This window comes from Mandrillus leucophaeus, unplaced genomic scaffold (genome assembly GCF_000951045.1).
Source record: "Mandrillus leucophaeus isolate KB7577 unplaced genomic scaffold, Mleu.le_1.0 Scaffold552, whole genome shotgun sequence".
Classification (NCBI taxonomy): domain Eukaryota; kingdom Metazoa; phylum Chordata; class Mammalia; order Primates; family Cercopithecidae; genus Mandrillus; species Mandrillus leucophaeus.
In genome coordinates, this window is record NW_012105942.1 from 1,924,723 (window position 1) to 1,950,513 (window position 25,791).

General features: G+C 36.5%; 1 protein-coding gene across 2 annotated transcripts in view; it reads left to right on the top strand.

The window, feature by feature from the left end:
• The window catches only part of ENPP3 (ectonucleotide pyrophosphatase/phosphodiesterase 3), a 106,106-nt gene extending 85,138 nt beyond the window's left edge, over window positions 1–20,968 (top strand). For both annotated transcript variants that reach the window (XM_011998037.1, XM_011998036.1), the window contains 5 exons: window positions 7,122–7,257; window positions 10,879–10,956; window positions 11,549–11,681; window positions 13,770–13,926; window positions 20,347–20,968. In XM_011998037.1, coding sequence (XP_011853427.1) covers window positions 7,122–7,257; window positions 10,879–10,956; window positions 11,549–11,681; window positions 13,770–13,926; window positions 20,347–20,517 — 675 coding nt within the window. In that variant the 3' untranslated portion in view covers window positions 20,518–20,968. The remainder of the gene's footprint in view (window positions 1–7,121; window positions 7,258–10,878; window positions 10,957–11,548; window positions 11,682–13,769; window positions 13,927–20,346) is intronic.
• The last annotated feature ends 4,823 nt before the right edge of the window (window positions 20,969–25,791 follow it).

Consider the following 25,791-nt stretch of genomic DNA (forward strand, 5'->3'; position numbering starts at 1 on the left):
GCCAACTGGCCAATTGGTAAGGAAGGTAGAAAAGGACATTTTAAACAGAAGCAACAGAAGTACGGAGGAATACTATTCATTTAACATTCCCCATATACATCATGGGTGCACATAGAAGGTGATGATAACTAGATTATAAAGGGCTTTGTATTTATTTGATTATTTAACAAGTGCATTACTATTTGCTGTGTGTTATAGTAGGCACAAAGTGAATAAGGCATAGTTCTTCTCTGAAGGATCTGGAACTCTAGTAAGTCAGACTAGACTTACATGGACAAATGCATTATGTCAGAGATCTCCAGGCTAAGGTTGAGGTCCACTTGTTTAAAGCCCCCGCCCTCTTCACTGTCTGGCAAACTCTCTTGCACTAAGTAGTACCAGGACAGTTGGCTACCCTTCAGGAAGAAAAGTAGATCCCTACCTCACACCACACACAAAATTAAATTGCTGGTGAATTTGTAGACCTAAATAGGAATAGCAAGTCCATGTTCCCTTTGTGCATATCTTTATGATCTTGGGATAGAGAAGGCTTTCTTGGGAGACAAGAACAACATTAAAAATGCAGAGGAAATTGATTAATTACACTACATAAACATTAATGTATGACAAAATAACAAAGTTGTAGATGGAACAATATATTTGCATTGCACATAAGAAACAAGTTATGAGTATCCAGAATAGTAATTTGATTCAGAATAGCTAAAAAATTTTCACCAATCAACAACAGAATGACAAGCATCTTAGTTACTACGTGAACAAAGGATAGGAACCAAGCAATTGAATCTCAATGGCAATAAGGAAAATGTAAATTAAAACAAAACTTAGGGCCAGGTGCAGTGGCTTATGCCTGTAATCCTAGCACTTTGGGAGGCCGAGGCAGGCAGATCACCTGAGGTCAGGAGTTTGAGACTAGCCTGACCAACATGGTGAAACCCCATCTCTACTAAAAACACAAAATTAGGCACGCGGGGTGGCATATGCCTGTAATCCCAGCTACTTGGGAGGCTGAGGCAGGAGAATCGCTTGAACCCGGGAGGTGGAGGTTGCAGTGAGCCGAGATTGCGCCATTACAGTCCATCCTGGTAACAAGTGAAACTGCGTCTCAAAAAAAAAAAAAGTAACAAAACTTAAAGTATGCCAAAAGTCAGTCCAAACACTCCTCTGGGGCAGGGATGATTTTATTTAATATATCCTCAGCACAACAGAATTGCCCAGTAAGTGCTTATTGAATGAAATGCATTGAATGAATTAACCACAACCATTATTTTTAGACTTTTAATGACAAAGCTATACCACCAACCACACGGGTAAATAATCAGGGAGCTGTTTTTGTAGAGAAAATCTTAGTATTTTAGATCCAGAGACTGATGACAAACTTATAACTATTACTGTTTTTGCTAAGAGTACCACCTCTTTTATGGAAAGGAAATATTGATTCCATAGGTTTACCTACTCTTCCTATTCCAATTCAAAATTTTTGGAGAAAAATGAGTGTATTTTCCTACTACTAATTAAAACTTTGTATATTCTGAAAGTCAGTTCTGTTGCTGTCAATGGTTCAATTGTGGTCACTAGTAACAGTACTAATGTTTGTTTGCCAATGTGGGAAAATATTTTACCAACAGTTACCTGAGTTCATATGTATGGTTGGTGGCAACATTACTTTCTTAATATGCACAATGTTCAATTCATGATTTTCTTCAACATACAACATTCCTTAAAATAACTTCTATTTTGTTACTGTTTTCGAGAGGAGTGGCACACTCAGGGTCAGTCCTATTATTTAATTTTCTATTTTGAAAATTCCAAGTATGAGGGATTGTGTGGCATTAAAGGGAATGTTTATGTTTTTAATACTTTTCCCTGCTGTCTTGCATTCTTGAATTTTTATGAGCTTCGGCGGAAACCAAAGACGGAGAGATTCTAAGTGGGCTCAGGCTAGGAGTTTAGTACAATTCTTCTTTGTTATTGTTTTAAAACTAGCTTCTTTGTTACCAAAAGTTCCTGTCCTTTCACTGATCCCACAGAAATACTTGTGTATTTCTCCCTCCATGTGACAGGATGGAATTCTAGCAATTTTCTGCTTTCTAATTCAGAAATTACTCTGTTAGTGTGTTGTGGTTCAAGAAAATTACATACAAGGATGTTTTGGGATTCACATAAAAATGTTGTAAATCAGCTCTGTGTTTCAAAAAATCAGACTTTAAATAAGCACTTTTCAGAACATGGACCCAATTGGCTTGAGCCTTTAAGATTTGTGGAGCTTTTGTTTTTCTGTGGTTTTGGTGGGTTTTGTAATTTTTGTTGTTATCTCAGAAGAGTTCTGGGGAAGTAGTTGTGATTTGAAATCATGGTCCTAGAACAGCTGATTCAAAACCATTAAGGTTAGTCAGGATGTACATAGATTTTGCTTCTGGGCCTGTTCAGAAGGAAGATATGAACTAGTGTTTCTGTTGCTAGGTGAAAAACTGAAAATGAGAGCAAGAATTGTGATTATTGTTTAAAATAGGTATTTCAGAATTTAATATGAAATCAAATTTTTCAGAGTAGAAATCTAGTGTACTTTGAAAAATGCCTCTCTCCCCCCCTATGTATCTATGTATCTCTCTCTCTATTTACCTACCTATAGTTATATGTCTGTCAATCTACACACATAACTCCCATATCTTTCCATGTTAAAAAGCCTTTTTTTCTTGTTTCTAAAGATTATTTTGTGAGTCTTTAAAACAGGAGCATTATTGTGTGTTGCAAACATTTTTGAACTATGAAAAAATTATTTTTCCCTGTAGAAAATAAATCATACAACCAAATAATTTAAAACATACATAGTCATTATCCTTACCGTAAGGCAAAATTGTAACTATTTAATCTTCAAACAAGTAGGTTTTAGCTTGTACATTCAGCCTACAGGTAAGAAGCATCTGTAACTTCAATAGAAATAATTTTATACTCTATTCAAGTTCTACTTTGTTTCAATGCCAGACTAAAAGTACAAGCAGCTCACGTTCCTGTCTATACTCATCCTTTACTTCTCCAGAAATATTTTGAGAGCTAAGAAGTTAATATTTTATCTGAGTGTCTGAATTCTATTTATTGCTTTCCTGACTTTCTGTCCTGTTGCTTCAAAAATTCCAGGGAACTCTGACAGGATGGCAGGATTGAAGCTATTTATGTGTGTGGGGTGGTGGTGGTGGTGGTTCACTAAAGCCTTCTTTATTATAGAAAGGACCTTCCTGTACCTCCCCTCCATCCTTCTAGAGGGCTGCTTATTGCAAAATCTTGCCTGGATAAAGGAGGCCACATCCTCATTCCTAATATTGATGCACTTTTATTTGAGGGTTCAAGTTTGGTATGTAAGAAATAAATCTCAAGATTTTCGGTTAGCAGAAAATGTGACTTTTGTTTTTAGTACTTCTGGCTGAAGCTATCCCAGTTGATTTCCCCCAGCCCAAAGTCTAACCTACTTTGAGAACATGATAAATATTTTGACCAACTAAGTTGTTTAAGCACAACTTTTACAGCCACAGCCTCATTAAAAATTACAATAGACTTTCTTTGTTAACATTTTTATAATTTTAACTGTTAAATTTAAGCATCTCAATTTCCTAACATTATGGAAAATCCATATAGGGCTACATTTATATACTGTATATTTCTTCAAATAAAACTTACTAATGTGAAATGTTTGAGTACAACGATAAAGATGTGTGTTAGGAAATATCAAACTCGCAATATACCAGGTGTCTATGGGACCAACTTGGTCAGCAGTCACTATTCCTTATTCTCCAATTTTACAACATACTTATGTGGCCCTTATACCAAGTGGAGAAACCTGGTCACTTAGAACTGTATACTATGATATGTTTTTGAAAGAATATAAACAAATGCTTTTAGCTTTCCAGCTCTGCCACCTGAAGGAGAGTGAAATAAATGGTGAGAACTCATCCAACTCATTTAGCACAAAGGTCTTCGTTTTTCTTAGTGTACTTCTTGTTTTGGTGGACTATATCACTCAGGAGCTTCCTGAGAAAGAAAAAGGTGAAGAGATATTCTTGAGAGTTTGTGGGTCTCAACATGTTTTTACTCTGCCTATATACTTAATTAGTGTTTTAGCTGGTTTCAGAATTTTAGAAATAATTTTTCTTCAAAATTAGTAAGACAGGCCAAGCGCAGTGGCCCACACCTGTAATCCCAGCACTTTGGGACTCTGAGGCAAACGGACCACCTGAGGTCAGGAGTTTGAGACCAGCCTGGTCAACATGGCAAAACCCTGTTTCTACTAAAAATACAAAAATTAGCCAGGCATGGTGGCGCATGCCTGTAATCCCAGCTACTTGGGAAGCTAAGGCAGGAGAATCAGTTGAACCCAGGAGGCAGAGGTAGTAGTGAGCCAAGATTGTGCCATTGCACTCCAGCCTGGGCTACAGAGTGAGATTCCATCTCAAAAAAAAAAAAAAAAAATAGACTTCCTGGTCTGATTCTCTAATGTGTTTGAATTTTTCCTATTTTTCCCATCTCTTTGTCTTTAATTCCACCTTTTGAGTCACATCTGCAACTTCATCCTCTAGATCTTATTGAGTGTTTTCTTTTGCCTGTTGTATTTTGAAATCCCAAGAGCTCTTTCTGTTACCTTTTCCCTTTTTAAAAATTGCCTCTGTTCCTTCTTTGTGGATGCCATATATACTCTCAGCTCTCTGAGAAAAGAGTTTTCTTCTGGCTTCCACATTGTCTCTTTTTCTTCTCCCTTATTCCCCAATGTCTAGTGGTCCTTGGCTGTCATCTTCTATTTTAAGAATTAGGCACTAAACTTTATGGCTGGGTCTTTCCAGTCTATAAGCTTCACTATAGGTTGATCAGGAAGAGAACCAGCCATTTTGTTGAGGACTCCAAATTGACAGTATCTAGTTTCCTTTCAGGCTGGTTGTTTTCCAAAGAGAGGATACTTCTAATCTGACTCAGCATATAAAGTTTTCAGGCTAAATGGGCAATGAGATTGGGGAATCTTATTATTCAGCATATAGTTTTATTTAATCTAATTGTTTTCAGTATGGTGCACCTGCTCTTGGCTGTGCCTTGTGTCTTTTAGTCTGATCATCCCTCTGGTTTAAACTCTCCAGAGAGTAAACATACTGTCTAGCCCTTTTTGCAGACTTTCAATCTGTCCTCTATTTCCAGCCTTATGCAAACTCCTGTCTTTAGGACTCCAAGTTCTACCCTTCTGGGGTTCTACAGTAGGACGTTCTTGGTGCTTTCCCCAAACATAAGCTCTTGGTAGTCAGTGTTTACTGGTCTACTAAATTAGATTATTATTTATCTGATTTCCAGCTTCTGAATATTCCCTGTCATCTCTTACGTGTTTTCATTATTACTGTCCTCTTAATGGAATTTTAGAAGGGAGCAAGGTAAGTGTATGTGTTCAATCAAGTTGAGAAGTTTTCTCAACTTCTGTATCTTTTCTAGCTAGAGCTTTGTATTATGTTAGGGAGTACAGTCTCTGCCTTGCTTTTTCTGGACTTTTCTCATCTTCAGCTCCCACCTGTTCTATACCTCAGCATGGTGCTCTCCTGGCTACAAAGATAGCACACAGTGTATGTTGCCTCTTCCTTTGTGAATTGAACTCAGAGGTTTTAGACAATGTAGCTAATTTTGCTTTCAGCACAGTGCAGTGAATAAAGGAAGGTCATCCTAATTTAACTTAACCTTCATTTTTTTTTATAAATTATTTCAAGTTTTATTAAGAAAGATAACCATTATAGGCAGTAGAGAGCATACAAATCAAAATGTCTGAGAAAAATAAACAAATAGTAAAATGTTCACTTACCCACGATTATATGCTAATCAAAATATGATGACCACATAATATAGTATTACCTTAAATAAGTTAGGCAGCACATTTATAGGATGTCCCCTTGGTAAATAAATCATTGTACTAGTCTTTAAATAAGGTTACAAAGAAATTATTACTGTTTTTTAAGACAGAGTCTTGCTCTGTTGCCTGGGCTGGAGTGCAGTGGCACGATCTCAGCTGACTGCAACCTCCACCTCCCAGGTTGAAGCAATTATCATGCCTCAGCCTCCCCAGTAGCTGGGATTACAGGCACCCACCACCACACCTGGCTGAGTTTTGTATATTTAGTAGAGACGGGATTCCACTACGTTGAACCTTGAACTCTTGACCTCAAGTGATCCGCCCACCTCAACCTCCTAAAGTGCTGGGATTACTGGCGTGAGCCACCAAGCCTGGCCTAAGACATCATTATTATTATTATTATTATTATTATTGTTAATTTCAGATGGAGTCTTGCTTCATCACCCAGGCTAGAGTGCAATGGCGCAGTCTCACCTCACCTCCACCTGCCGGGTTCAAGCGATTCTCCTCAGTCTCCAGAGTAGCTGGGATTATAGGCGCCCGCCACCATACCTGGCTAATTGTTGTATTTTTAGTAGAGACGGATTTTCACCATGTTGGCTAGGCTGGTCTTGAACTGCAGACCTCGTGATCCGCCTGCCTTGGTCTCTCAAAGTGCTGGGATTACAGGCATGAGCCACTGCGCCCGGCCGGGCCTAAGAAATTATTTTTAAAATTCTTATATTTCATGAGGAATGAAGCATGGCTGTAAGTTTATTTATATTAAAAACTAATTTGTTTAGACAACTACACCTTCTTTGAATTAATCTTAGGTTGATAAAAAGTTCTTGAACAGCTGAAGAATAATATATTAATACTTAGTTTATATCTGTATTTTAAAAGTAAATACATTTTACTTTCAATTTTTATTTACAAGTACAATATATATCACCACAAAAAAGTTAGATCTTGAAAAAGATTTTAGTTTTTAGGAATAGTTCCCATTATTCCTCTCCTCTCAATTCGGGTTTCATTGTGCAAATATTTTTTTCCGAGGTGTATTTGATTTGCCCTCCTGATGTCCTTAACCAGAAGGGAACCACAGAAGAAAACACTGCTGAAGACATCCATTCCCATTGCTTGCCTAGACCTGATTCACTAAGAAAATAGGAAAAGCTTAAATGAAAAACATTCTAGGGAAGTGACAAACCATATAAGGCAATGGGTGAGCCGCGATTGTGGGCGTAATTTTTTTCTCTCTCTCTTTCAACAGGGAGACACATCGCCTCTTCCTCCCACTGTCCCAGACTGTCTGCGGGCTGATGTCAGGGTTCCTCCTTCTGAGAGCCAAAAATGTTCTTTCTATTTAGCAGACGAGAATATCACCCACGGCTTCCTCTATCCTCCTGGTTAGTAGAACTCTTTTTTAGAGCAGTCGCTTAGAAAGCTCTCATCAGCTGGATGTGGGCATATGCCTTAAACATATAGTCCCCACCAAAACTACCTGCTTGGGCTAAGCTAGCTGCCTGAGACACTTCCAGTGGTTGTGGCTGGCCAGAGCAGCACAGCGGCTGTAATAAAGACTAAGACATTTTGCAGTGGGACCCACACAGCAGCTCTCATCTGGCCCAGATGTTTAGAGAGCTCGGCAGGTTTAAGTTTAATTTTAAAACTGAAGATTCTTTGCAGAAGGACACAAACATTTAAAAACCCATTTCTTCTGGTTCCTGCCCAAGCTAAGGTCTGCCTGGAGAATACAGCTGTGCCCGTGAAAAGAAATCAGGCTGGGTGTTCGCTTTGGCAGAACATATACTAAAATTGGAATGATACAGAGAAGATCACCTAATAAAATAAAATAAAATAAAATAAGAAATCAGGCTGGAATTTTGGCCTGTTGCTCATGCTGTAGGGCTAACAGTTTTAAACTGCAGGTGAAGCAGCCAAATGAAATTTAAGTTTTTGTTGTTGTTGTTTTCAGAAAGGATCTCTTTTGGGAACCTGCCAGAGCTAGTGTGATTTTCCTAAAACTCAAGCCACTTCCCTGTGCAACAGGAAATGTCATTTTTATTAACTTGCCTATGAGATTTTCAACAATTTCACCTTCTTAGAGATTTGTAATTTAAAGATTCTGAAATTTATAATGGGCAAAAAGGCTTAATGAAAGCAAGTAGTGTTATCAATTTAAAATTCCTAACAGAGTTAGGATAAATAAATTGATATGTTTTATGTATCTAGGTACAATCAGGGGTAACAAATTTATGTAAGCCCTGTGATAAACATTAAAAATTTGCAACAGGCCAGGTGCGGTGGCTCATACCTATAATCCCAGCACTTTGGGAGGCCAAAGTGGGTGGATCACCTTAGATCAGGAGTTCGAGACCAGCCTGGCCAACATAAGTGAAACCCTGTCCCATCTCTACTAAAAATAGAAAAATTAGCTGGGTTTGCTGGTATGTACCTGTAGTACCAGCTATTCAGGAGGCTGAGGCATGAGAATGGCTTGAACCTGGTAGGCGGAGGCTGCAGTGGGCCGAGATTGAGCCACTGACTCCAGCCTGGGTGACAGAGTGAGATTCTGTCTCAAAAAAAAAAAAAAGTTGCAACATTTTATTAATAAAATATTTGAAATTGGTGTATAAAATTGTGTCTGTTAGGCCATAAGATATTGGTTAATACATAAATGTTTGCCTGACAAGGAATAAAATTAATAATTAAACAACTTGTCTCAAAAAATTAAGGATACGGCCAGACATGGTGGCTCATGCTCGTAATCCCAGCACTTTGGAAGGTCGAGGCAGGAGGATCACTGGCTCAGGAGCTTGAGATCAGCCTGGGCAACATAGTAAGACCTTGTCAGTTAAAAAAAAAAATAGTAATAGTAAGGATAAAATGAAACTCTCTTCTAACTCTCCAGTATAAATTCCAATTATTTATTAAAAATAGAAGTTCTATTAGTAGCAGGTTCTTATTTTCCTCTAAAACAGAGGTAATGTTATGTTGATTGCCTTTCCAACTTTCAGGGCTTAGTTAAAAAGGTAGAAGAGGCTTTTTGTGGAGTCGGAGAACTATAAACACCATGTGAAATCTTAAGAAAAAAGAGCTACTTGTTTCTTCGTGTCTTTTGGTGTCTACTCATTGGCCTCTCATTGAAGAATTAGTTACCCAGGCAGGATGGTGCATGCCTGTAATCCCACCTACTCGGGAGGCTGAGGCAGGAGGATCACTTGAGTGCAGGAGCTCGAGATCAGCCTGGGTAAAATGGCAAGACTCTGCCTCAATAGTAATTAAAAAAAAAAGAATTAGTTAAGATATCCAAGTATAGTTTACTATAGTATAAAAAGTATTATAATAGAAACTTAATATAAGTGGAATTGTGCACTATTTGTGTTTCTGTGACTGCCTTATTTCACTCAATGTCCTCAAGTTTCATTTATGTTCTTATATATTACAGAATCTAAAATAGTCAAATTCATAGAATCGGAGAGTGAAATGGTGGTTGCCGGGGGCTGGGGGAGGGAGAAATGGGGAGTTCCTAATTAATGGGCATAAAGTTTCAGTTAAGCAAGATAAATAAGCTCTGGGGATCTTCTGTACAGTATTGTATCTAGAGTCAACAGTACTTAAAAAATTGTTAACAGAGTAGATCTCATGTTAAGTATTCTTACCAAAATGAAATTAAATGAAAAAGGATTTGAATAAACATTTATAGGTTTGCAGCTTTTAATCCTCACAATAATTCTATGAGTCAGATGCCATGAGACGAAGTACAGAGGGATGCAGCACTTTGCCCGAGGGGTGCAGTTGTGAGCAGCAGAGCTAGGGTTCCCACCTGGGCGGTCTGCTTCCAGAGCACACTCGCTGTGAACACTCACTGTGCTGGACAGCACAGCCATAAATCCTGAGAGCCCATGATTTGTGGTGTTCCCTTCAGCAGATTCTGTATTGGTCAGTTCTTATACTAAAAAAGGCATACCCAAGACTGGATAATTTATAAAGAAAAGGGGTTTAATGGACTCACAGTTCCACATGGCTGGTGATGCCTCACAATCATTAGGGAAGGCGAAGGAAGAGCAAAGAGACATCTTACATGGCGGCAGGCAAGAAACTGTGTGTGCAGGGGAACTCCTCTTTATAAAACCATCAGATCTCATGAGACTTATTCACTATCACGAGAACAGCATGGGAAAGACCCGCCCTCTTGATTCAGTTACCTCGAAGCGGGTCCCTCCCACAACACGTGGGAATTACAGGAGCTACAATTTAAGATGAGACTGAGAGGGACACAGCCAAACCATATCAGTCTCTATCAAGTAAAAACTCATTTTCTTCAGAAAATTTTATTTTGGAAAACAGCTATCTATAATAACATTATTTTTTGCACATCCAATAGCTACGCATATATATCTGGCATTCTGTTTGTTTCCTAGGACTGCTGGAAAAATTACCAAAAAAGATTGAGTGAAAACAAAAATGTATTATCTCACAGTTCTGGAGATCAGAAGGCTAAAGTCAAGGTGTTGACAGCCAGGCTCTTTTTGAAGGCTCTAGGGGAAAATCCTTCCTTGTCTCTCCCAGCTTCTGGTAGCTCCAGGCATTCCTTGGCATGTACTGGTATCACTCAAACCTCTGTCTCCATCTTAACAAGACTTTCTCCCCTGTGTTTCTCCTCTTCCCAAATCTCCTTCTCCTTATTAAGACACTAGTCACTGGATTTGCAGTCCACCCCTAAATCCAGGATCGTCTCATCTAGAGACTCCTAGCTACATCCGCAAAGACCTATTTCCAAATAAGTTTATATTCACAGGGATGAAAGGAATGGTTAGGACTTGGATGAAGCTTTTTTGGATCACACTTCAACCCACTACAGACATAAAACTGCCTGCATTATTAATGACTTCTGTTAGAAAGTACTATTTCTGTGCTTTGACTGTTAATAAATTTATATTAATATGTAATAGTAATAGCCCTATTGTGCAGTATGTCATATTTTCTCTTATAGCTAGATCTAATAAGATCCGTTTGTTTTGCAGCCATCAATAGAACTTCTGATAGCCAATATGATGCTTTAATTATGAGCAATTTGGTACCTATGTATGAAGAATTCAGAAGTAAGTATGTATTTAGAGTATTAATTTTAAAATAGTTAAGTGACTCCCTGAACTTCCAAACTAAACACATTTTTTTAATTGCAATTTGTTCCTGATATTAAGGTCATTTTGTTCTAATGGTTTAAATATAGGCACAGGAAGGATCCCTCACATAGATTCTTTTCAACTTTGACTTTGAGTGACTTGTTGCTAGAATTCTGATAATTTGTTTTTAACCCTTAATTTGATTACTGCCACTCACTAAAAGTAAATGAAAGGTAAATGTTCATCCCCAGAGTAATAATTAATCAGGCAACATATGTGTTCTGATTATTTTTAACACTCGCTGTCCCATAAGCAACTCAGCCCTAGGGAGAAATTTGGAGGCATATTTAACTGTAATTTCAAGACTATAACTACAACAACAAAAAGCTGTCATCAATGTAGCTGTTTATTTTTGCTTGTGAAGCCTGTTCTGGAGAATTACCCAATCACCACTGACAATGATTAAAGCAGAATTTCATGCTATTTAAATGTACTTGTCTATAATAGAAAATATTGTCACGTTCGACTGAAGTAGACATTTTAAATACTTTATTATTATTTTTTTTAGAAATGTGGGACTACTTCCACAGTGTTCTTCTTATAAAACACGCCACAGAAAGAAATGGAGTAAATGTGGTTAGTGGACCAATATTTGATTATAATTATGATGGCCATTTTGATGCTCCAGAGGAAATTACCAAGTAAGTGTTTGACTTTTTGATTTATCAATAGGTCTCATGAGGGGAAATTCCAATATTTTAAGTAAAGTTTAATACTTTAAATGTTACATAATACATTCATAGACAAATGTTATTGTTGACTATTTTCAATCTAAATATTTTCCTAAATATTTAGGAAAAAACTTATATTGCAAAAAATTTAAATTAAGGGGCAAAGAGAACACTTCCTGGAAAAGTTTAGCAAAAATGTCATTTGGAAAATTGCTAAATTAATGGGCAAAGATAACGTGACATTTTGTAAAGTCTAAGGAGGTAGAGAAAACTTGATGTACTATCAGTGAATATAAAACCAATCCAACAATACATGAAAAAAAAGTCAAGTAAAGACTAAGGTAAATTTTACAAGAATAGTGAAAAGTCATGTAAAGACTAAGGTAAATTTTACAAGAATAGTGAACTATTCAAAAAAGCATTTCCCAGGAGACAATGTAGGTAAATTTCATGATGCAGAGAACTAGTCCTAACTAAACTTTACATTGTAGTACTAAGCCTGGTCATAACAGGTTGCTAAGAATTAGTTTTGAATGCAGAGCACAGTAATAGAGTTTTAGAGAAGTTTCATCTACCATTTCTCTTTATTTTCAAAACATATGAAGGACCATACTAAACAACTATACTAAGCCTAGATTATGTAAAGCAATGATTTCTACCTGTACCTTCTGATAAAGTAACATTTATGACTACTAAGTGTGTGGCCTTTTTCTATTTTTTTCACCATGTCTTTATTTCAGTGTTGAATGAATACTGAATCAATATTTCAGTATTGGCTCTTTCTTTCACAATTTCTTAATTCTAATAATTCTAACTTTGACAGCATTTTACTATATGCTAGGTACTTTTTAAAGAACTCACATATACATCAGTTAAACCGCAAAGATACCCTAGTTAGGTTCCATTAGCTCCCAGTTAGAGTTAAAGAAACTGAGGTTAAACAACTTATGTAAATTCTGCAACTAATAAGTGGTAAAGCCAGAATATGAACCTGGACGGCCTGGCTCTGAGTCCATGTTCTAAATCACGGTAATACATTTCTATTTATACCAGCTCACGTTCCTTTGGTGGAGTCAGATTTTGCACTTAAAACTTTTGAAAACACTTTCATGTTCATTATCTGAAACCAAAGTACTGTCATATCAGTTGTATGGATTTATCCCCATGTCTACACTGTGAAGTTGATAGCACAGAATCACATCCTTGGAAAGCTGAGGAAACTCAGTAAATGATAGAATTAGAAGATGAGTGAAAGTCCAAACATTTTGTGGAAGTGCACGGCTGGAGGTGGAATCTGGGCTCCTTCATTCTCAGCTTCTGCTGTATTAGTAAACACTACTGTGAAGTATGAAGTCAACAAAACGAGGAAATGCAGGAGGCAGAATATCATGCTCTGCTTCTTTTTTTTCTTTTTTTTCTTTTTTTTTTTTTGTAGTCTAATATTTTTTTATGTTAGAATGACCAAGCTTGGACTTCTGCTGTAATCTCTATTCTGGCTGATGGGAGTAAAAAATATGTAAGACTTTGTGGTTTTTATTTATTACTTTCTTTTACTATATTTTTACTTTGGCATTTCTTTAAAACTATATGAAGACATTTACTGACCTGGTGCAGTGTCTCATGCCTGTCATGCCAACACACTGAGAGCCTGAGGTGGGAGGATCATTTGAGCCCAGAAGTTTAAGACCAGCTTGGGCAACAAAGTGAGAAACCATCTTTATTAAAAAAAAAAAAAATCCAAAGTACCATTAGAAGTAGATATATATATATATGTGTGTGTGTGTGTGTGTGTGTGTGTGTCTTTACATAGTTTTTTTCATATATATATTTGCATATTTATACCAGCTTGTATTCCTTTGGTGGAGTCAGATTTTGCACCTAAAACTTTGCATGTAAGTTATTTAAAAAGTACCTAGCATATAGTAAAATGCTGTCAAACTTAGAATTATATGAATTCTTATTTTACATATATATGAAAAAACTATGTAAACACACTTATCACCTTTAGAAGCAAAAGTATAATAACATCAAAACATGTTTTCAATTATGTTTTGTAAGACATATAGCGAACACTGACATTCCCATCCCAACGCACTACTTTGTGGTGCTGACCAGTTGTAAAAACAAGAGCCACACACCGGAAAACTGCCCTGGGTGGCTGGACGTCCTACCCTTTATCATCCCTCACCGACCTACCAACGTGGAAAGCTGTCCTGTGAGTATGCTTTGGGAGGGTCCAGGACATGAGAAAATGAGTCAGAGCTCTTTTGGGCTCTCATAAAAGTGACTCTAAAATGTATTTTCTTAAGTGTTTCATGGAAAAAGTTGTAATACTTCATTTTTAGGCTTTTCCTTAGACTATTGATCTCTATGTAGTTAATATCAATTTAAACATATATCTGCATAGTTGAACATATGTATACCTCATGTATTTTATTTATATGTTTTATTCACATTCACTAAGAATGAAAGAGATGAAATCTTGTTAATCTCTTTTTTCTTTTTTTATTTATAACATGACAATTGTATGTATTTATGAGGTATAGTGGGATGTTTAAATGCATGCATACTTTGTATACTGATGAAATCAGGATAATTAACATATCTACTACTTTAAACGTTTATCATTTCTTTGTGGTAATAACACTCAAAGTCCTCTCTTCTAGCTGTCTTGAAATATACAATACATTGTTATTAACTACAGCCACTCTACTATGTAATAGAAACACCAGAACTTATTTTTATTCTGGTCACAAATCTTAAAGTTATTCCCAATGTTAGCACTAAATTAATGTTTCTGAATGAGTATGTACATGTAAAAATTCCATCAACTTGAGCCATGAGGTGTGAAATTGATTATACACATGCACACACAAATACACACAGTTCAAGTAACATTCTTTTTTTAAACATCATTTATTAGACTACCTCAAAATCCTTTTTGGATCAAGGCAGATTATATGTAAGTAGTTAATTCAACTTGCATATAAATTCCTTATAGAAAAAATATGTATCCTGGAACTTAGGTTTTACTGAAGTCATTCAACAAATATATTGAGTACCTATTAAGCACACAGTATCATGATAGAAACTCTTTAGAATGCACAAAGGAGGAACACATTGTCCCTGCTTTTAAAGAGTTCATATACAACTTCAATTTATATATGAGATATAGACACACAATTTAGTCAGTCAACAATGCAAGAATTATTCTAAAAACTAAAAAATAAAAGAGGTTGCAAAGTTGGGATCAACTGACAATGTTAAAAGGATTTAATATTTGAAATTAAAATCACATTTGGCTGGAATGATCAATAAAGATTTCATAAAATAAAGTGTAAGTAGGGCTGTGCCCGAAGGATGGATAGAATTTGAGTATATTGAGAAGACTACAAAGAGTCTTCCATGGAGGGTGGGTATGAAGAATGAAGAAGATTTAGTAACTGATTGGATACAAGAGCCCCCACCCCAAAAGGAAACTCAAAGATGAATCAGATTTGAATGTTGGTAATTGGGAAAAAGGCAGAAAGAGGAAAGTTAGGAATGAGAACTTTTTGGTTGGTAGATAGGATAAGCTAAAGCTAGGCATTTTAAATTTGTGGAAATGGGTATTGATATGGAAAGTCCCATAGGCAATTAGAGCCTGAGAATTAAAGCTTGGCATCTAGGCCAATTGGGATTCATCTATATCTTTCAGATGTTCAACACTGTTCAACACATGAGTGCCTTCACCATGCTGTGCACTATAGAAGGTACTCACAATTAGAAATCCAGGAAAACATTAGAAGAAAGAGATAAGTGATGTAAGAGAGGGACAGATAAACTGCTATAGTAGGATTTCAGAGGAGAATGATTTCCTGACAGGGAGGGTGACATTTCAGTTGGGTCATGCAGATACGATTTTACTTGAGTGTTTAAATTGTTTATCGAAGGTGGCCAAGTTTAGAGGCTGAATAGTGAGCCACTCATTATTCTTAAAATGAGGAAGAAGAGTTTCTAAACAGGAAACTATCAGGATATGTTGTTGAACTGAATCCCTTCCTACTTTTCCTGTCAGCATTTTATTTGGTTGAGACAAGGGTAAGCCATTATTCTTTACTTCCTCTTCCAATGACAGACATCAATGACTGATATGGTGTGGTACTCTACCATGAAATCCGGATTAAACTGTTCGTTCTTACAGAGGTTCTAGGTAGACATAATGGAGTGATTACAATGAGTACACAAAGAAAAAAACATTTGCTATCCCTGGTCTGGGCCCTTTTGACCTTCTATTAGGACTCTTGAAAATGAATCTTAAGTAGATTTGTGGTCTCCTCTTCTCTTCTCATCTGTCAGTGTGCACTACTACCAACTTACTCATCTTAAAATTTAGTCTATATTTTGCCATAGCCTCTCACCCCAAAATTTTTGATTATGCTGAACAATAACAACAAAATACAAAGGAGCAAACAAAAACAACTTCCAGCCTGTACTTAAGTCTCTTCACAATTTACCCTCAGTTGACCTTCCAGGCTAATGTTCCAGGCCAACTGGAGCCCTTGAAATTACTTGAGCACATCTTGAGTTTGCTTACCTCCTCACTGTTGCCTATGTTCTTCTCTCCTCTATAATTCTCTTCTTTTTCATCTGCTAAAAATTCCACCTGGGAGTCAAGGTAAAGTGCAAATAATATGAAGCTTTCCTTGATTATTCAAAGTAGAAGTGATCTCTCCAAATTAATAGAGCATCATCTTTATTGAATAGGACATCATCAGTAATAAATTGGACATATCCAAGATTTTGAGGAATTTGCAGTATAGTAATAAGAATGTGACATCTATACAGATAATTATGAGACAAAATGCAATGAGTATAAAGCAAACTTAAGCCAAGCTATGATTATAAAAGAGTTTGCAAAGTTAATAAGAGTAGCTGTCAATTAGATATGGGTAAGGAAAAGGCAAGATGAGAGAGAGGCAAAGATGACTAAAAATCCAGGGCATGACTAACCAGGAAATGTATACGACAGATAATCTTTTGTTTTGAGAAGGATGGATTTGCTCTTGGTGGTCTTCAGTTTGACAGACTAGTTGAATATTTAGGAGGATATATGAGAAATAGTATAAAATAGAACTTAAATACATGGATTTTGGAGTTGGACATCCTGGGTTCAGTGAATGACTTGGTTTCTTTGGGTAAGTATGTTAGTTTCCTCATCTCTTATATCTAATAAGGATAAAATATTCACCTTCTTTTATGAAGTTTGTAAAGATAAAAGAAAATAATCTATATAAAACCCTAAGACTTCCCAATATAAAAAAAGGTGGCTATTACAAAGGAATCATATCTTATGATAAAGTTACATTCTAAAGTCAATAGAGGCCAGGCGCAGTAGCTCACACCTGTAATCACAGCACTTTGGGAGGCCGAGGCAGGCACATCACCTGAGGTCAGGAGGTCGAGACCAGCCTGGCCAACATGGTGAGACCACATCTCTACTAAAAATACAAAAATTAGGCCAGGTGTGATGGTGCATGCCTGTCATTCCAGCTACTCGGGAGGCTGAGGCAGGAGAATTTATTGAAACTGGGAAGTAGAGGTTGCAGTGAGTGGAGATCGTACCACTGCACTCCAGCCTGGCCAACAGAACAAGACTCTGTCTTAAAATAAAATAAAATAAAGTAGTCAATAGAGAGTGAAATTGGATCTCCTACATGCAAATCATCCAGAAAGTAGAGTACATTCACAAACTGTTTCTTAGTAAGTCTAAACCAGCCAATATTTCCAATAGCATTTGGATAGGTAATTGTGCTTTGATGCACCTGATAAAATAGATGGCTTGCTTTAAGCATTGCATTGTATGAAAACTCTGTACTTCAAGTATTTGAATTACACAATGTACAGAAGTACTCCCACTATTAAGAGGTTAGAGGGAACTGAGATCAAGCTATAGGAATGATAGATTCACAATTTTATCCCACACTTGGTGTAAGGAATTAGATCATATTTTCTTATTTATTTTGTCCTTTCCTTGTTCCTTTCATCTTTTCTTCCCTCCTTTTTCCTTTTCCCTCCTCCTGTCATCTTTGTACTGTTAAATTTTTGTCAGATAAATGAGAATGTAGCCATGAGTTCAAGTGACTTTCCTTGTAAGTTACTCAGCAGATATGGAAAATATAGATATGAAGCTTGGAGGAGAAATCACAACTGCAGATCTAGATTTGGGATTAAATCATGGGTGTGAAATACAATTGCCAAAGGGGAGAAAGTGGAAAGAAAAGATCCCAAATCAAATTGAGGAAAATGTCTATGTTTCCAGGAAGTATAGTAATCTGAGGAAACAGAAGGTATTATCAAACAAGTAAACAGTACAACTATGGATAACAAAGGAGGAACTTCAGAAGCCTGGGGTAGTTAACTAATTGAAAAGTCTGAGGACACCCCATTCAGTGAGGTCGTCATTGACAAAGTAGTTGCATTAGCATGATAGCAGCAATCACTGGACTGTAGTGGCTAAGGAGAGAGAATAAGAATGTGGACAGGACAGAAAAATGCTGAAATCAATATTGTCTCAAAAAATGAGTTGTACTTTTGGGATATACAATACACTTAATTCTGTAACAGGTCATTTGTACACACACACACACGTACCCCCCTCTGCACACATATATTAAATCAAAGTATATTCAAATATAGCTCATAAAACTGTGTAGCCTATTGTGTTGGCATGGACTGGTGCAGCAAGGGCAGTTGTCTACAGCTGGCTTCTGTTCAGATTAGTTGGTGCCAGCGACTTACTCAGTGTTAAATACCTTAAGCATCGTCTCTGCATAAGTATAGTTTTGTGCTATGCTTTGTGGTCATTTCCCTGCAAATTTAAAAGAGGGAAGACTGTCAGGTGCTGGGTAAACATTTAGTTGGATGGATGCCGAATAAGTCAGGAGAGAGTAGAGTCATATAAACCAAATGGGAGAAAACGTTATGGAAAAAAGTGATCAAAGATATTAGGTGCTACTGAAATGGGCAATAGTAAAGGCAGAATAGAAAGACTTTGAATTAGACTCCCATTGAAAGAATGAACTCAAACTAACATAGTGAATTTTTTTTTTTTTTTTTTTTTTTTTTTAATATTAGCTCGCTTTGTGAATCTGACACAAGTGCTTTAGAGGTTAGGAACAAAAAGTATTTCCTCTTACACTTCCTCTGGCTCAGATAGTGGCTATCTGTATTAAGCCTGCATACTTAAACAAGTAAACCACTGCGTCGAAGTCAAATGAGAATCATGAAAATACAGTAATCTGATTAAACAAACTTTGAAACTTTCTTATTATGTGAAAAGTTAACTGAACTTTAGCAATATCATAAGAATACCAGAAAATTATTCTTTATAATAAAGAATAAAGAATGTGATAGAAACCCATGTTTCTAAATTATTGAACTAACTTTCATATTGTAAAAAAAATTAAAAATAAAACGGTCGAGAAATAACTGAAAAGATGCACAAATATAACAATAGTCAGCATAATAAAATATAAATGGCATAAAACACTATTTTACACCCATGGTTTGGCAAAGATGTGGGGAAACGGGAATTATCTTTCACTGCCTATTGAACTGCAAATTGGTATGAAGACTTTGAGGAGTGCTGGGTTTAATATCTGATAAAGTTAAAATTTAATGTACTCGGTGGCGTGTAGTGGCTCATGCCTGGAATCCCAGCACTTTGGGAGGCCAAGACAGGTGGATCACCTGAGATCAGGAGTTTAAGACTAGCCTGGCCAACATGGTGAAACCCCATCTCTACTAAAAATATCAAAAAATTAGCTAGGTGTGGTGGTGGGTGCCTGTAATCCCAGCTACTTGGGAGGCTGAGGCTGGAGAATTGCTTGAATCTGGGAGGTGGAGGTTGCAGTGAGCTGAGATCACGCCATTGCACTCCAGCCTGGGTGACAGAGTGACAATGTCAAAAAAAAAAAAAAAATTGAATGTACTCTATGGCCCAGCAATTTTATTAATATATCCTAGAAACTCATGCTCTTGAACACAGGAGACATATACCAAGTTATTTATTATAGCATTATTTATAATAAAAATTTTATCAACAGGTAATGAAAATTTTAATTGTGCTGCATTTAAATGAGGAAATATCAAACCACAGCTAAGAACAAGTCACTTAACAAGACCTAGATATATCACTATAGATTACAAACATTAATACAGAATAAAAAAATTTGTAGAATACCACTTATAATATTAACATAAGTTTAAAAACTCATCAATAGTACATATTGTATAGTGATGTACAGTAAAAGTTTGAAAAAACAGACTGGGATTCACCCTGATATAAGGATGTTTAGTTCTGAACAGAGGAGCACTGGGGACTTAACTTCATCTGCAATATTTAATTTCATTAAAAATTTTATATCTGAAGTAAACATAAAAATGGATAAATTTTGACTACTGTGTTCTATGTTAGTTATGGTATACTTTGTGCTTTTCTTTTTATTTTAAAAACTAAATTTAGCTGTATCAAATTAAGATTTAAGGAGGTAAATATCATCGGCAAAAAGACAACTTCTAAGCAATAAAAATATTTCCGTTCATGAAAAGTACCACCTTGTGAAAAAGAAAGTATTGTGCTTTTCTTTTTCAGGAAGGTAAACCGGAAGCTCTTTGGGTTGAAGAAAGATTTACAGCTCACATTGCCCGGGTCCGTGATGTAGAGCTTCTCACTGGGCTTGACTTCTATCAGGATAAAGCGCAGCCTGTCTCTGAAATTTTGCAACTAAAGACATATTTACCAACATTTGAAACTACTATTTAACTTAATAATGTCTACTTAATGTATAATTTACTGTATAAAGTAATTTTGGAAAAATGTAAATGATTTTTTCTGGAGAATTATAAAATAAAGTTTTCTATTTTTCCTTAAGTCCCCTAAAAGCCATAATTTTTATCATTCCCTTTTCTCTTTTTCATTTCTATGAATATGTATTATATTAAAGTTATATTTTTCACACAGAGATGATGCTATCTTACACCTTCCCTTTTTTGTTGGATTTTTAAACTCTAATCTCATGACAGATTATACCTTCCTTATTACATGTTTTATCTCAGAATCTTTGAATATATTTTTCTGCCCAGAATTATCTAAACGAAAGGGAGAACAAAAGAAGTATGTCTCACTTGGGAACTGAATCAGCTCTGAATCAGTTTTGTTGTAAAACTTTTTGTATTTGATTGGCAATACTGATTAAAATTTAAAATGCACAGAACTTTTACGCTGTAATTTTACCTGTAAAAAGTGTCCCAACAGATGTGCTTGACACAAATGCATGAAAATGACATCTTTTATGATAGCAAAACACAGAAAACAACCTAAAAGACTGGTTAAGCAAATTATGAAATTTGTTTAAGCAAATATTGTTCCACCTCTATAAAGACAGAAGTAGATCTATATATATCTTGAATGTATCACTATTGTTAAGTGAGAAAGCAAGTGGTAGAACAATGTATGTAGTCTACTGTCATTTTTCAGGGGTCAGCAAACTTTTCTGTAAGGGACTAGATGGTAAATTTTTTAGACCATACAATCTCTGTTACAACTACTTACTCTGCTGTGGCATCAAGAAAGCAGCCATAGATAATACAAAAAAGAAATAAGAGTTGTTGTTCTATTAGTCTGCTTTCACACGGCTATAAAGAAATACCTGAGACTGGGTAGTTTATAAAGAAAAGAGGTTTAATTGATTCACTGTTTCGCATGGCTGGGGAAGCCTCAGGAAACTTACAATCACGGCAGAAGGAGAAGGGGAAGCAAGCACTTTCTTCACAAGGCGAAAGGACGAAAGGACGGAGTGAGTGTAAGCAGATAAAATGCCAGACACTTATAAAACAATCAGATCTCATGAGAACTCACTCACTATTATGAGAACAGCATGGGGAAAACTGCCCCCACGATCCAAACACTTCCCTCCCTCAGCACGTGGGGATTACAATTCGAGATGAGATTTGGGTGGGGACACAGATCCAGACCATATCACTTATGTTCCAATAAAACTTTATTTACAAAAACAAGTAGAGGGCCAGATTGGGTCCCTGGGCTGTAGTTTGTCAGCCCCCAATTTATATAATAAAATCTGGGCTGGGGAAAGCAGGAATTAATAGAAAAAAGAGAAAAAAAGATAACATTTTATGTTTTGCTCTTTGTACTGCCTGAAGTTTTGTTTGTTTTGTTTTTGTTTTTTTAAACTCTCTGTATGTATTTCTTGAATTTTCAAAATAGAGTTATGAACCAAAGAGATCCCAGCAATTATTTCAGGGGCAATACTATTGGTCAATTTTGGGGTTGCTAGACTGGCAATTTTCCAGATTCTTCTCTGATATAAAGATAAGTTCATCCAGGGACACAGGCTTTGTAGCTAATGAAAAATCTTGTGACCTGAGCTTCAAGGAATACAAATTCTATTTCTATTAGAATTTCAATTGAATTATGGTTATTAATTACAACCAATTGACATGTTAGTTTATTCTCACTGAATTTTTTTTAACATAGTTTCTTCACATGTAGAATTTAGGTCAAAGATGTATGCAGTGCAAAGTGTGCAATACAGAGAGGCTGCAAGTTAAGACACAAATAGGAAATTATTTCCGGATACACAGCAACAACGTTAATACTCTTCATATAGAGACAATTTTTCCAATCAATGTTCTCCTGCCCCACCATGGCCGGGAAACTAAATAAGATCACCTGGAATTTAGAACTCACAATAGGAAGACAGATGGTGGATGTTTACAACCCTGAACGGAGTTTAATAACCCTGGATTTCCTCATTACTTCTGAGTTGGCCTGAAAGTGGCTAAATTGTTGTTATAAAAATAAAAAGAGAAAAAAAATTTTTTTTTTTGAGATGAAGTCTCGTTCTGTCACCAGGCTGGAGTGCAGTGGTGTGATCTCAGCTCACTGCAACCTCCGCCTCCCGGGTTCAAGTGATTCTCCTGCCTCAGCCTCCCGAGTAGCTGGGACTACAGGTCCCCACCACCACGTCCAGCTAATAAAATTATATTTTTTACACAGAGATTGTGCAATATTATATCTTCCTTTTGCATATTCATTATTCCATTAAAAAGAAATATGTATATGTAAAGCCATTTTGAATGAATGAATACCAGTGATTTAATGGATCATGAAATTATAGAGGATTTGGTACATCTACTTAATAACTTTGAGTATGGAGCCTATATTTACAATGAACTTGTTTTATTTTTAAAAATCTGAAAAAGTAAGCAATAAAGTTAGTTACACTTCAAAATATTTAGAAAGGATTTTATATGTACACAAAGTTTGCAAGAATAGTATAGGCCGGGCACTGTGGCTCACACCTGTAATCCTAGCACTTTTGGGAGGCTGAAGTGGGCAAATTACTTGAGATCAGGAGTTCAAGACCAGCCTGGGAAACACGGTAAGACCCTGTTTCTATTTTAAAAAGAATAGTATGAAGAAAAGAACTCCTTATAACCCTTACCCAGCTACCTCAATTAACATTCTCAGTATGTACATTTATATATAGTTTTATTTCTACCCCTGTACTTCTGGGAGTACATTGTAGTGATCATGCCCATTAACGCTGAATACTTCAGTGTGCAAAGATCAAGGACATTAACTCACAGTAAGTTTAATGTCGGTACGATGCTACAAATAATCTAATTTATGAACCTATCAATTTTTTTCATGTTTTCAACTATTTTTTAATGATATTTTCTTTTTTGGTCTAGGATCTGGAAGAGAATCATTCATTGTATTACTTTTTTCTCTTTGGTCTCTTGTAATGTTCAACAGTTCCTCAGCGTTTAACAAATAATGTTGGTACTTTTGAGGAGTCCAGGTCATTTATTTTGTAGACCGTCCCTCAATTGGGTTTGTCCGGCATTTCCAGATGACTGGATTAACACAGTGCATTTTTGGCAGGGACACTACATTAGTGACATTTGTCCTCAGCGCTTCATATTTGGAAGCACATGATGTTCATTTGTGCCATCACTAATCCATGCCAGATTTGATCACTTGGTGACGTTAGTGTTCATAAGGTTCTCTTCTGTAAAGACAATATTTTTCCATTAGTAATTTATAAGTTATTTGTAGAAGGATATTGAGACCCTACACATATCCTGATTCTCATTAAATTTTTACCCAACAGCTTCAGTAGCTGTTAACAATCTTTCCCTGATTCAGTTTTTACGATGGCAGTTGCAAAGGGAGTGATTCTTAAAAACTCCATTATTTTACGTTTATTAGCATTCTGCTATAAGCAGAAGTGTTCTGTTATTTATTTATTTATTTATTTATTATTGTTTGTACAGACTTATCTTTTTTTTATTCCAACGGATTAGAATACATTAAGATCATTATTTACGTCAGTACTCAGATTGTCCCAGATTTGGCCAACAGGAGCTTCTTTAAGTGGGGTCCTGGGTCCTTTGGACATACCCCATTATTTTTTGAGGACTATTTTCTACTACAAAAAAAATCAGGATTATTTTGTACTTTCCCTGCACTAATTCTGGAATCAGTTTTTTCTCCAAAAAGCCCTGGTTCCATTTAGTGGGCACTGGTGCCCTAATTGCTTCTGGGGTATCATAACACCTAAGCACCTTCAGTCAACAAATGTGGAATCTATATCTACGTCCCTTTGCCTATATTTATCTTTGTATTCATAATACTGTAAACTTGAAGTCCTAAGTCTTCCACTGATAGAACAGACCCTCTTGTGGCCAAGAGGACCCCAGAAAAACCTTAAAACTGAGTTCCTGGCCACCGCCAGGAGAGAGGGGAGGTCAGACATGCCTCATTCTACGCACTCTTTCGTGGTTTAGACACAATTGACCAGCATTAATGTTGAAATAAGTATCATAAGACAGAACAGACTCTGTGGCAATAAGTTACCAAATTATATACAAAAACAAAGGCCATGCAAGGCAAGGATGAAGTCATGCACCCTACACTTAAAGAATAAACTGTTTTATTTATTTATTTATTTATTTTGAGATGGAGTCTCTGTCACCTAGACTGGAGTGCAATGGCGCGATCTTGGCTCACGGCAACCTCTGAATCCTGGGTTCAAGCAATTCTCCTGCCTCAGCCTCCTGAATAGCTGGGATTGCAGGCACATGACACTACACCTGGCTAATTTTTGTATTTTTAGTAGAGACAGGGTTTCATCATGTTAGGCCAGGCCAGTCTCCAGCTCCTGACCTTGCAATCCGCCTGCCTTGGCCTCCCAAAGTGCTGGGATTACAGTCATGAGCCACTGCACCCGGCCTAGAATAAACTGTTCTAACTGCCGCAAGGGTTTTTTTGGTTTGTTTGTTTTGTTTTTTCTCTCAAGCACACTGGCTTTGAGATAAGCAGTATTAAAACAATTACAACTTATCTTGCTAACAGACGCTGACTAACTGAACCGCTGTTCCACCAGCTATAACTACAGCTTTGATTGGACAAGGGCCTGATTTCAGTGACTTTCTTCTGATAGGGAGACCACCGACCACGGACTGGTTCTGACTGGTTTACAGAGGTTGCTCACTTGTGTTACTTTGTAACCTGAAAAGATCTTTTGATATATAGGGTCCAGCTGTAACACATTTGACAAGAACGGGTGCATTCAAGGTGTTATGGCCGTAGACATAACTGGAATACTTTTGAATGTTAAGTTTCCACCCACAAGTGAACATGGGTCATATGTTACATGCAGATTTGCTCCGCATGCATGGGTCAGGACCACCTTCATGAATATTTATAGCTTCTCCCATAACCTGTTGAATATGTATTTTTAGCCAGCCTCTTCAGCATAAAACTGCTACTCCAATCTTTCCTGCTTTGAAGTGCTTGTCTGGTCTTAGCTGGAGGAATACTTTCCATCCTGAGGGGTGACCATTTTGCAGGCTGTAACCATTTACAAAAAATAAAGTCTCCTCCTTTTCCAAAGTCACAGATTTGTGATTCTTTTAAAGTTAACACCACATGAATAAAAACCATGAATTCAATACTGCATGGTTTTCATAACAACTTTCTATTTTATAATTGTATCTTCCTTCTCCAATT